The 13,381-nt window shown below is 41.2% G+C and overlaps 1 protein-coding gene across 1 annotated transcript; it reads right to left on the minus strand.

The window, feature by feature from the left end:
• Positions 1-434: 434 nt before the first annotated feature.
• On the minus strand, positions 435-1,105 carry LOC110885726. Its single transcript, XM_022133437.2, has 2 exons — positions 903-1,105; positions 435-790 (listed from the first exon to the last, which is right to left on the minus strand). The coding sequence occupies exons 1-2, from the start codon at positions 1,065-1,067 to the stop codon at positions 602-604; spliced, it is 354 nt and encodes a 117-aa protein (XP_021989129.1). The 5' UTR covers positions 1,068-1,105; the 3' UTR covers positions 435-601.
• Between the last annotated feature and the right edge of the window lie 12,276 nt (positions 1,106-13,381).

Consider the following 13,381-nt stretch of genomic DNA (forward strand, 5'->3'; position numbering starts at 1 on the left):
ACAACCGTTGACTGGTACACAAACTATTTGCCTTTTTTTTTCATATCAATACACGTATCTTGGGGGTGAGATAAGGCTTAGGGACCACTGTGTCCTGGGTTTGATTCCCACAAAAGGGTCTTTCCCAGATTTATCGAGTTTCCTTCTGAATGGTGTATAGGTGGCATTATTGCCTAGTGGAGATGGATATGACCGAGTGATTCTGCTGGTGTCACGATAATACTCCAGTGGTCCGTCAGTGTTCCAAATTTACCGTTCAACAAAAAAAAAAAAAAATTAATGTATTCTCATGTTACAATCCTGTTTAAAAAAAATATAAAATATAATTTTATAATGACACTAGTGTTTTAATTATCACAAGTCCATAAGTTGTCCCAGCTGAAAACAATAACTATATTCTGCACAAGGTTTATCAAAGGAGAAAATCACGATAATAAACAGTTAACCAAACTTGTTTATCAAATTATCAATTTAGCTTGCTTTACATACTTTTCAAAGGAATGTAAAGGGTAAACCAGCAGCAACAAATGATGCCCTACTACATACATGGAGATATTTGATATGGAATTTGTAGCAGCAATTGAAATGAAGAAGAGATGTGTTACTGTTGAAGACGACTTTGTTTAATCAAAAGTAAAAGAGCTAGTATAACAGGAGTAGATATCATGACGAGAGCTTGTGTAATGTTGGGGCGTGTTATCTCCGGCACAAGGATGCTTCCGTACTTTATTGCAGCTGCACCTGCAAAAGACCCACCTCCCAGCTTCAGCAAGAAGCTCACATCATCATCCTGTTTAGTTTATCATCATCAACAACACTATCAATCAAATATTAATTATTATTATTCAAATTAAACACTACACGTTGTTTATGTATGTATCGAAGACAGATTTTATCCTGACCCCATCATCTTCTGATTTTGAATTTGCGTCTTCCTTTGTAGATCTGACGGCAAAGCAGCGCCGCCTACCAGCGGAAGTAGGTAAGGAAGGCGTCCTCATATGTAGTGGTGCATTCTTCTTCACAGCTAAAGACGGTAAAAGGGGTGGTTGAATCGCTGTCGTCATGGGTGGTTACCTTACCTTCCTTATCTCTGTCTGGTATATGGTCAAGCTTAAAACAGCTATGTTGGGCTGGAATATGTTTGGAAACTATGTTGGGCCCAATCCTATTTTTAACCCAACCACATACGAGATCCTCTTATTTCAATTCTTTCCTTCCTTCCAATATATTACGTTCACTTTGATTGGCACTAGACTTGAGTCACTTGGGGTCTGTTTGGTATGGGGTAATGGAATGGACGAAGGAATGGAATGGACGAGGTAATGGAATGGACGAGGGAATGCAATGGATCATTACCATTCCATGTCTTGTTTGGTTACCATGTGAATGAAATGAATTATTATTGTGTATTGTTCGGTAGGCAAGAAAAACGGAGTAATAAAATTAGCGGTGAGTGGTGGTGGTGGTCGGTGGTAGTGATTGTGGGTGGTTATAGGTGGCGGTGGTGGGTGTCGGCGGCGGCGATGGGTGGTGGTGGTGGCGGCGAGTGGCGGTGCGGCGGTGACGAGGAGTGGTGGTCGACAAGGTGGCCGTTGGTGGTGGGTGGCTGCAAAGGTGGCGGTTGGTGGTGGCGGTGGTGGTGGCGTCGACGTTGGTGGTGGGTGGCGGCGGCGAGTAGCGTTGGCGGTTGGTCGCAGCTGTGGGTGATAACGGTGGCGAGTGGGTGGCGGCGGCGGCGGCGGTGGCTGTCGGGGTGAGGTGGTGGCGGGTGGCAGCGATGGCGTCGGTGGTGGGTGGTGGTGGTGGTGGGTTGTGGCGAAGGTCATGGGTTGTGGTGTTGTTGATAAATGGTGCAAGAGGGGATGGAATGAAAAAAAAACATGGGGGGTGGAAGGAATGATTTTGAGGGAATGGAATGCCTTTTGGAATGTGTGATTCCATTCCACTGACCAACCAAACACTCTTTTCTTCATCCCCTCGTAATCACTCATTCTATTCCACCTCTCATTCCTGCATACCAAACACTACCTTGATGTATGTGGTGAAGTAAATACATAGCTGTTACTAAATTAGTAGTGATCAGGTAAATCATAAGCTTTGTAAACCTAAGGTTAATATACAATATAAGAAAACATAAATTAAATTAAATCTTAAAGACTTGTCTGATAGGTGATACCATAGCTTTTTTTGTCTATAAACCTCATATTTGTTTTTAGAGTAAACTGTCATTTTGGTACTTGAGGTTTGGGCAGTTTTGTCACTTTAGTCCAAATCTCAAACCTTTTGCATCTGGGTCCCTATGGTTTCAGTTTTGTTGCCATTTTGGTCCAAAAGTGAAATCAGCTCAAATTCCTCAAATTAAATCCCTGATGTTTTGTCCTTTTCTTCAGGGGTAATTTGGTCATTTTTTTATAAATAAATACAGGGACCCTAGCTCTTGACTGATTCAGTCATCTCCCTTCTCTCGACTAAAGCAGCCACCATCTTCAAAACCAAACCCTAGCTCCCTCATCTCCCTTCTTTCTACCTCTTGACTGTTATGGGTTGCGGATCAGGGTTGTAGAGATGGTTACCACCACACCCCCACTTCTTCTACCTCCTTTCTTTCTGCCTCCAATTTGCCCTAAATCTAGCCCTTGCACAACACTCTGTTTTCTTTCGAAAAATCTCCGGTAGCCTTTTGCAGATCCTCATAGTTATAAACCGTCAACGACCCAACCGCAATCCGAACCCCTTCCGATGAAATCGACCATGAATTACTCCCAGGTGGGAGTAATGCGGTGGCCGGAGAGTGCTTCGTCAGAGGGAGACCATTCTTCCCCTCCTGAATCTTCCTTCTTCTAAAGCACCAAACAAGAACACCAGACAGGGTAACAACCAGGAGCAAACCGACACCAATTCCGACACCGACAAAAACCCACTTGCTGGATGAACCACCACCACTGCTGCTAGGCGCCACCTGAATCATTGGTGGAGCAGGAGGCGGTGCTGGAGTTGCAGGAGTGTTGATTCTTGATGGTGTCGTTGTAAGCAGGATCAAAATCGACGTAAAGGGGAAGATTATATGCGTTTCATTGAGCTCATTAGCATCTAAAACACTCTCAACATTATCACCATCAAAAAGATTGGACATATATTCATATGTGTCGCCCCATGTGATTGAATCTGGTATGGTTTTTGGAATTGAATCTGGTGATTGTTTTTTTAGGGTTTTGGTTTGTTTGTGTGGATTTGGGAGGTTTGATTGTGTTTTTGAGGGATTGATTTGGTGTGAATTGTTGTGGTGTTTGGAGAGCTGGTTACCACGATGATTGCATTACAATTAATAAAAGCTTAAATAAAATAAAAAAGAAATGACCAAATTACCCCTGAAGAAAAGGACAAAACATCATGATTTAATTTGAGGAATTTGAGCTGATTTCACTTTTGGACCAAAATGGCAACAAAACTGAAACCACAGGGACCCAGATGAAAAAGGTTTGAGATTTGGACTAAAGTGGCAAAACTGCCCAAACCTCATGGACCAAAATGACAGTTTACTCTTGTTTTTAAAAGACTAATATTATAGATGATACCAAGTTTTTCATTACCCCATATTTGTTTTTAAAAAAGGCAAATTGGATTTAAATAATCTCAACTTTTTCAATTTGGCCAATAATAATCCTAACCCAGTTATTTGCCTATAATAATTTGAACTGGTCCACTTTTGGTCGATAGTAGTCTGCGTTAAAAATAGCTTAACGGAGTTAAGTTTTTATTCCGAAGAGAATACGAGTTGATCGATGTATGGCTAATTCCCACAATATTATTAGATCAAGAAAACTACACAAAAACTTGATTACAAATCCCTAACCAATATGCAGTATATATAGTTAACCTAACACATTAGACTATAACTAGGATTGTTCATATCCTAAAGACATCCAAACCTAACTCGTATAGGATGCTAGATAACTATCTAATTAATCAATTAAGACATGATCGGGTGGTTCCGCTGATGGCACGATGATACTCCAATGGTCCGTCAGTGATCCAAATTTGTCTTTGAAAAAAACATGATAATTTCCAAACTATAATTAGAAACATGTTTTTGCTTTATATACTTGTAACATGTGCATTGGGAGCTTTTAAAAAAAGTTTTTACATTTTTCACTTTCATTCCAATTGTTTTTATCTTTTATATTTTAACCCCTTTGGCCTTTTTAAATTTAACCCAAAGCTTTTCGACTTTTCAATTTAACATCAATAGTTTTTTATTTTCAACTTTGGTCTACCCATATTTTTCATCTTTCGCAAGTTTTCGTTTTACGTTTAGTTCTAAATTTTGCGAGTCAACACACAGCAACATGCGTGTGGGGTTCAACGTTTTTTCGCTTGTTTTTCCCGTTTGATAGGCAAGTCGTAATGCGTCTATTTTTCTCCTTTTGAAAAGTTCGTCGCAACGCGCGGATCCTAGATCGACTTAGTTATTCTTTTCTACGTTTTACGTTTTTGTCTAATTGTTTCGCATTAACACGCGATAGCGGGCGTGCATGGTTCAACGATTTTACGTATGTTTTTTTGTTCAGTGTCATGTTTTACTTTTTTATTTAATTTATTTTTACAAGCTCTTCTCATGTTGGTGTTGATGTGTGCTAAACAGACTATAAAAACTAACTAAATTAGACTCTCTAAGCTAGACACGACAAAGCTTTAAATTCTAGACTCGACCTAAACCACACAATCGGCAAGTGTACCGATCAATGTAGTATAATCTAGGAAGTCCGAATATCGAACCACAGGACTCTATGTATCACGCAAATTAGACTCTAACAGACATTTACAGACACGACTTAACTTGTTTTAATTGCTTTGGGGGGGGGGGGGGGTTTACGGAATATCTAGGAAATCTAAATTAAACTACTAAATTAAACTAAAGCTAGACTAAATACGAACTAAGACTGAGGACTTTCCTTATATGAGAACGAGACCACCTAGACAAGAATCCTGGATCGTTTTTAAGAGATTACCAATTAAATTAACTGCATGAATTATGGATCCGGGATCGTTTGATACTAAACCTATTAAGAACCAACTAGGCCCCTCGACCCTTCTCAAGGAGAAACCTGTGGAACTACCTAGGCCGTTAATCCTACCGGTTATTAGACTTCTTCCCAGTTATCTAATTATTGTGTAAGTACCCTAATGTTGACCTACTCTTTCCCAATCATAGATCTAGGGTAGTTTGGAGTAATTGATTTGACTTGATAGACTAATAAAACCGACAGGTAAACCAAGACATGACCTTTCCCAAGGACTATCTAAAGCAATTCGCCGGGTAAGACCTTCCAATAGCCCCTCACTTCCCAGGTATTAGGACTAGTAGAACACTAAGACTTAGCAAATTATTACCAATTACTTCTAGGGGTTATTGCGCAATTCTCCCTAAAGAGTTAAGGTTTTCTTATGTGATATAGACACTCACCGAAATCCTAAACCCTAATATGACTCTATGTTGTGATATAGACCGTCACTAAGAATCATATGAAGTAAATAATAACAATAAACCAAATCAAAGCACGCATATACATCAAACTATTAAACCAAACCTCTTACTGAACACAATTAGTCCATAAAAATCATGCACTTAATAAAACCGGTAAAATCTTTACATCAATCCATTCATCAAATCTAGGTGGCTTAAATGTTTGGCCAAGCATACTAAAACGTAAAAACAAAACAAAGATGTCTAATAACGAATTCACTGTAACAAGTTTCAAGGAAAGAAATCGACAAAACAAGGGATTAGAAAACCCGATAGATCCTTCGATTCTTCGCCCTTGACTCGTACCGTTGATTCCTATGCCTTAAGATCTCTGATTGCTCTCCAAGAATGCTCCAAGATTGCCCAAAGATGTCCCAATTTCGTAATTAGGGTTGTCTGTTAAGTTTCTTCGGAATCATCAATCAAAACCCTAGCTGCCAACATGTTTCAACGAAATCGGACCCTAGGCGTGACGCGGGGGGGGGGGGGGGGGGGTGGCGTCACGCGGCACCTCCATGTCCTGATTTTATTATTTTTTATTACTTCCAGCTTCTCCGACGCGCGCACGAATCCCGGTTTTCTTCTAAACTGCTCGTTTTTACTCGTTTTTCATCACTTTAAGCTACGGGACCTGAAATCAAAGCTTAACGTCAGCAGTATCGAAATTCTAACCTAAACTAGACTCAAAACAACTGAAAACTGACCAAAATATACACTATAAACATATGTACTTTGCAGTACATCAAACATATCCACACTTACTCTTTTTTCGTCCTCGAAAAAGAATTATGCAACGGAATCATAGACAAATAATCACTCGGGTCGAAAATTATAGGCATAATTATTTAAAACCAAGGCTTGCGTTAGTTGCGATTGCGAATATACTTGTCCACTTTAAACCCGAACCCAATCCTAAGCCCTTATCATGTGATTTTAATTTAAGTGCGGTCAATCCACCTAGGGTCTCACACTCGAATCAACAGTCCACCTACTCCCGCCTCAAGCTTATAGGACTAAAGGAACGATCACTTGACCAATTCCCAACCGTTTTATATCAAAACCAAGAGAGTTTACAATCAGATTTTTTTCTCACTTTTTTTTCTTTCTTTCGTGAGTCTAGACGGTGCTTTCCCTAGCCAAGAGGCAATCCGGATGTAGAGTCGCTATCCCCAACCACAGATTACTTAGGTTTCGGTACTTATTTATTTATTTTTTTTCTTTTTAGCATGGTCGATTTCACACACCCTAGCGGTAATCTTGCTGTAGAGTCGCTATCCCCAGCTCCAATTACATATGAGTGCATTACTTTCATTCAGTTTCTAGCCCACTTTTTATTCTATTTTATTTTTTTTCTTCGCAGGATCCCAAACTCTAACGGTTTTAACTTATAACGGTGCCCCTTATACTATTATCGGCAGTTTTAGTTTCCCATATCTCCCAGGCGAAAACCCACTGGCGGACCGACAATTATGGTATATTAACTCAAAGGGACTTAAAACCAAACCCGGGCCTATTAACATATCCCTAACTAGACGCAAGCTCGATTTATTTTATTCTCTTATTATTATTATTCGAACCCAAGCAAAAATTTATCTTTTCTATCATTTTCCGCTTTAATTTGCAAACTTCTTTTTTATTCGAAAGACATTTTCTGGTTTTTCAATTTTTTTAGATTTTTCAATTTTTTTAAATTTTTTAAGACTCGATTATTTACATGTATCCCATCCCCACACTTAGAGATTGCATTGTCCCTAATGCAAGAACGAAAATACGACTCGACACTACCTAAAAATAAAAACTGCAAACGAAATTAATAAAAATATACAACAACAAAAATAAGGAAAATGACTTAACTGAATATGTGAGACTGTCAAAGTGCCAGTCGTTTCCACATAAACGCCCTCCAATACCGAACGTGCTCAGCAAACAATACCAAACTCTCTCACACACGAACGGAAAGCGGCTCCACATCATCAACCTAAAACATAAATACCATACCAAACATACGAGTACCACGTGTTCAACATACCATCATCCAGAATTCAAATGAAAAATAAAATATATGTCCTACGGATACAACCAAATCGAACTACTGAAACAGCATAAATAAAATAAAACATGAAAGGATATATATGCTGCTGCAGTCTGCTACATCACTCGTCCTCTGAATCTTCCTCCATCTGCTGGGTCCCCGAACCTCCAGCCTGCTGCCACCCGAACTGACCACTATAAGCATAACCACTTTGCCCCCCCACTGGTCATACCCCGGATACTGACCATAGACATATGGGGTCTGCAGCTCGCCTCCATAAACTGGTGGAGGTAACAATCCCACAAAGGGTGGAGGTATCTGAGCATCTAGTGACATACCTGACATCATATACCTGAGCATGTCGTCCTGTCGGTGGTGGCTCTGCATCGTCCACTGGTGGTCAACCTGCATCCTATCTTCAATCTAAGCAAACCTCTGCTGTGTGTAGTCAAAAGCAGCCTCAGGAGTGAACGGGTCAGGTCTCGGCTGTCTATCTGGCTGCTGTGGAGCTGGGACCGCACGCCTCTGTCTAGGTGCCGGCTGTCGTGGCGGAGGAGCGCCATGTGCGAAGTTCCACTCTGGCGGGTCCGAATGTGTTAGAATACCCGCTAACTGTAGATCCGCAACATCCCAACGAACCGTTGGCATACCCTCATGCATCTGCTCAACCTTATATTTTGTGAGGGCCCGTATATTCCTTGCCAACCTAGCTATGTAAGGCCCAAGATCCATTGCAGCCCGTTTTCCTCCCCGACGAGGTCTATTGCACGACCATGCAAAGAAACTTGCCAAGTTCCAATTCCGCTTTCCACCATACATATCAACGCAAAAATCTCCAACCAATTTGCTTTATTCTCACCCGACTTGCTCACCACAATCGTAGTCGCCAACGCCTTCAGAATATACCTGTATATCGGATCACGAACCGATGTGATAAGGTTCGTTTGGGCGAACGACTGAGTCGCAATTGTGTCCCAAAATCTTTCCAAATCCTCCGGGCCTAAACAGTTCGGTCGAGGATGATTGTACACACCCCTTAAACCATTGACAAACTCATCCGTCTGCACCTCCTCTGGCGTGTAAAAACCCAGAGCCACTCCAAACTGAGCGATACTCATTTCATAAAGATTTCTGCCCAATGAGAACGAAACCGCGTCTTTTTCAGCAAAAGTACCCTCTTTATGACAAAAGGTACAATGGAACTCAAGTGTAAGTTCAGTATACTGCGACCAATCACAGTCCATTGCCGCTCTCAGCCTCGGCCCCAACAACTCTGCCACCCGATCACTCGCTCCCATACTTTGTAACCACTCCCAATCAATCGTACGATGCTCCAATGTTTGAGTTACCACAAATTTCTTGAGCTTTACCCTCTCTTCAGTATCCTCTTCGAAATCCAAAACCGGGTGATCGACCAACCTCTCAATCCGGGAATACACTCTCCTATCGTTCCCACGATACTTGATCTTCCTTTTTCTTGGGTTTGACGATGAACCTTCACCCGACATGTTTCTGCAAAACAAGAAAGATTTGACAAGAAAAACAATGCAGACTGTTAGTAATCACAAGCTATTTTTGGTGTTTTTAAAATTTTAATTTTTTTTATAGATAATAGAATAGCCGTATAGCATTTCATTCGCGGCTAATTCCGAAAACATTTAAGTTACACATCATTCTACCCGAATGGAGATTGAGTACGGGCAAAATGTTGTGAACTTGTACATGCATATAAGTAAACCCGACACTAGACTCAAAATACTACTCTAAGAAACTATTAGACTAAAAGACTCGAACGACCTAAGACTCAATGTACACTATCTCCTCCCGGCAATTTAATTGTCCTCAATTAAGCATAAGTGCCAACATATCCCCACACTTGAGGCGAAACAAGTGAGAGTTTGAACCTTGTAAAACGTAGGTGGACGTCTTGTGCAACAAAAGCCGTTTAGAAAACTAGTTAGATTTGCAAAAATCATCTCAAAAACCTATTTCTTTTAGCAAAACTTCTTAGTGTTAGCCAAACAAACCCATAAAGCTCAAACACGTGGCCTAAACGTCCAAACATACCCCACAAGTCTCAAACAACCCCAAGTAAACCAACCCGAACCATCCGCAAACCCCATTCTGTGTAAACATCCCAAACACAACCACCCGCATACCACTAGCATCACTAACGGGTCAAAAATCCCAACTTTAGCAACCTAAACAAACCCTAGATCTAAAACATGACTGACCCGACACTAAAAATAAGAAATAGAGTTACCTACTAACGAGAAATCACAGAAATCATACCTTGGATTCGGATTTAGCAAGAAAAATGAAGCCTTGAACTTGTGGTGCACGAGTTTGTCCAAAAACGCGACAATAGAGCGCGAAATCGGGTAAAATTTATGGTGAAGATTGTGGGAAATGTGATTGTGGTGATTTAGGAAGAAGAAGAGAGTGATTTGGTGGAGAAATGAGTGAGATATGGTGATTTTGGTGATTTTTCGCGACTAGGGTTTTGGAAGGATGAAAGGAGTTGAGTTATGCAGCGACAGGTTCAAGAAAACAAGTTCATCCGGTTCACAAGGGCGTCGCGTGACGCCAGGGGTCAGGGGGAGGAGCCTAGCGTAACGCGGCGGGTCAAAAACAATTTGATTTGAACTGTTTGGGGGTCGCACGACGCTAAGGCCCTTGGCGTCACGCCAAGGGCCGTTTTTCACAGAATGTTACGTAAAAATTCCTTTTTCATGCCTTAGAAAAATTTTCAAAAGTTTACCCAACCATCCAAAACCCATAAAATTTTTTCTAAGTGTCCGAGAGACATATCTGGGACCTCTTTTTTCATGCTTTTTCCGATCCATAGCGGTGATGAAACCTGCAAAATTCTCAACGACACAAAAACAGACACCGAAAAGCTATGAAAATACTCGTTAGAACGCAGAAATACTCAAACGATGACTCTTATACAAACAATACAATATGTACACTTGGGCTTTCACCCAAAACACTAATTGGCTGCTTTGGGTGGGATTTCGAGAGGAATTTCCTCCCGCTCATCCTCATTTATTGCTCCTCCAACGTACTGTTTCAACCGATGGCCATTCACCGTCCAAGTACAGCCATCCTTCTCATCCATGATTTCCACCGCTCCATACGGAAACACATAGTGAACCATAAAAGGTCCCGACCACTTCGATTTCAACTTACCTGCAAAAAGCTTCAATCTTGAGTTGTAAAGAAGCACTTTATCGCCTTTGCTAAACTCCTTCACTTTCCGCAACCTTCTATCATGTAACAACTTCGTTCTCTCCTTGATTCCCAATGATCGAGCATACGCTGTATCCCTAAGCTCCTCAAGCTCATGAATCTGGAAGAAACGCTTCCTAGCGGCTTCGGTCATATCTAAATTAACGGTTTTTAATGCCCAAAGCGCTCTATGCTCTAACTCTACGGGAAGATGACAGGCCTTTCCATAGACGATCATAAAAGGTGTGGTTCCTAAAGGTGTCTTATAAGCAGTTCTAAACGCCCACAATGCATCGTCTAGCTTGTCCGACCAATCTTTCCTATTTTTACCCACCGTTTTCTCTAAGATTCGTTTAATACCGCGATTTGCATTCTCCACTTGTCCACTTGTTTGTGGATGATATGCGGTAGACAAACGATGAGTGACATCGTAGCGTGCAAGCAATTTTTCTATCAATGCATTGCAAAAGTGAGTGCCACGGTCACTAATTAAGGCTTTAGGAGTACCGAAGCGGGAAAAGAGCTTCTTAAGAAATTTCAACACTACGCGGGCTTCGTTTGTGGGAAGAGCTTGGGCCTCAACCCATTTGGACACATAGTCGATCGCCATGAGTATGTAACGGTTTCCCTTAGAGGTCGGGAAAGGTCCCATGAAATCGATGCCCCAAACGTCAAAAACCTCCACTACTTGGATGGGGTTTTGAGGCATCTCATCTTTGGCGGAAATATTGCCGGTTCCTTGACATGCATCACACATCTTCACGAACTCCTCGGCATCCTTAAGAATGGTAGGCCAGTAGAAACCACAATCGAATACCTTTTGAGCGGTGGAGTGTGCACCATGGTGTCCTCCCGTGAGGCCCTCATGCACATGCTTTATGATGTCCCACCCCTCCTCTCTCGACACACAACGTCTAAGAACTCTATCTCCTCCTATCCTAAAAAGAAAAGGGTCGCCCCACACATACTTCCTCGCCTCACTAATTAAACGCCTCTTTTGTTGGTGGATATCCCTTTCATAACACTACCACTAGAGAGGTAATTTGCTAAGTCGCAAAACCATGGCAATCCCTCTTTCTCGGCCTCAACAAACTCTATGGACTCGTGAGGGAACGTGTCTCCAATCTTGTTGGTGCACAAAATGTCTGTTGACTACGTTTGCATTGAGTCTTAGGTCAAGATAAGTTAGATTGGAGATTGAAAGTTGAATTAGGGTTTATCTTGACTATTTCGCTCATATGTACACATTTAGAGTGAGGTTTCGCTTATAGGGACATTGAGGTTTCGCTCATGTGGTTACTCAGGGGGTTTCGCTTATTCTAACACATGGGATTTCGCTCATATGACATGTCATAAGAGCGAAATCAGCTGGACTATATATACTCTGATGTGTGTCGTGAGTCTGTAACTTGGAGCGAAACCTGGTCATATGCTTTGTAACGAAACTCTGTCAAAATCGATTCAGAAAGCATCAATATAGAAGGAATTGAAGAGGAAAAGTTGTTGTTACTTTGTGTACATTGATTCCGCCTTTATACGCAAAGATGAACGATCTCTACTGACTATTTAGGGTCAAAACCGGTCCAACAAGCCTAAGACTGAAACTGTGAAGATTCAACAGAAGAAAGTTGATGTGAAGGGTAAAGCACCAATGGTTGTTGAGAAAAAGAGTGTGAAAAATGACAACACCAAAGTGAAAAATGAACCCGTAAAGAAAGTGGTAACTAAAAATGACAAATTTTACAAACGGGTTGCATTATCTCAACAAGTTTGGAAACCGAAAACTGAGAAAAAGATTTCACCTTCTGAGGATTCAATATAAATTGATTATGATGCGAATTTTCCACCTTTGAAGGCTGGAAACTTTAAAATTCAAGTTGCGAGAGTTAAAACTATCAAGGTTACACCCAAGGCTGATGAGGCCTGGGTGGACACCATGTTTGACTAAGCAGTTTGAATTGCCGGAGCTTCCTTGATCGCGAAGCATGAATCGGCATCCTTATTGAAGTTTTGAATCATGTTGTTATATGTGCAGGATCTTCCGAGATTAGTTTCACGCTGGATTATGGACAGTGGAGCGTCTCGACATATGACAGGGAAGACTGCATTGTTCTATGATGTGAGAAATATAAATGGTGGTTACGTAGGATTTGCAGGTAATCAAGGAGGAAGGATTATTGGTGAAGGAACGTTATCCAACGGGATTGTGACGTTTGAAAGAGTTAACTACATTGCTGAGCTGGAGAATAATCTGCTGAGTATCTCTCAGATCTGTGACAGGATGTATACCACTCACTTCACTGATAAGGAATGTTTGATCTTGAAACCAGGATTTGTTATCCCTGAGGAATGGATTATCATGAGGGCACCGAGAGTTAATGATCTGTACGTGTTGGACATGAGCGTAGCTACTACAACCACGGGTCAGGCTCATTGTTTTGTGTCCAGAGCAACTGAAAAAGAATCGAGATTGTGGCACCGGAAGATGGGACATATACATCTTAGAAAAATGAATCACTTGGTGCACAACGATTTGGTTACAGGAGTTCATGTCAAAGGTTTTCATCTGGAAGGGGAGTGTATTAGCTGTG

The sequence above is a fragment of the Helianthus annuus genome, chromosome 10, assembly GCF_002127325.2.
Source record: "Helianthus annuus cultivar XRQ/B chromosome 10, HanXRQr2.0-SUNRISE, whole genome shotgun sequence".
Taxonomy (NCBI): Eukaryota; Viridiplantae; Streptophyta; class Magnoliopsida; order Asterales; family Asteraceae; genus Helianthus; species Helianthus annuus.

What these genes read in the sequence shown, in the direction of transcription:
- LOC110885726 (XM_022133437.2), bottom strand. Translation starts at nt 1,067, where the DNA reads ATGACGACAGCGATTCAACCACCCCTTTTACCGTCTTTAGCTGTGAAG. An exon ending in CAAAATCAGAAGATGATGGG is followed by an intron (nt 791 to 902) that starts GTCAGGATAAAA and finishes TAAACTAAACAG; the next exon opens with GATGATGATGTGAGCTTCTT.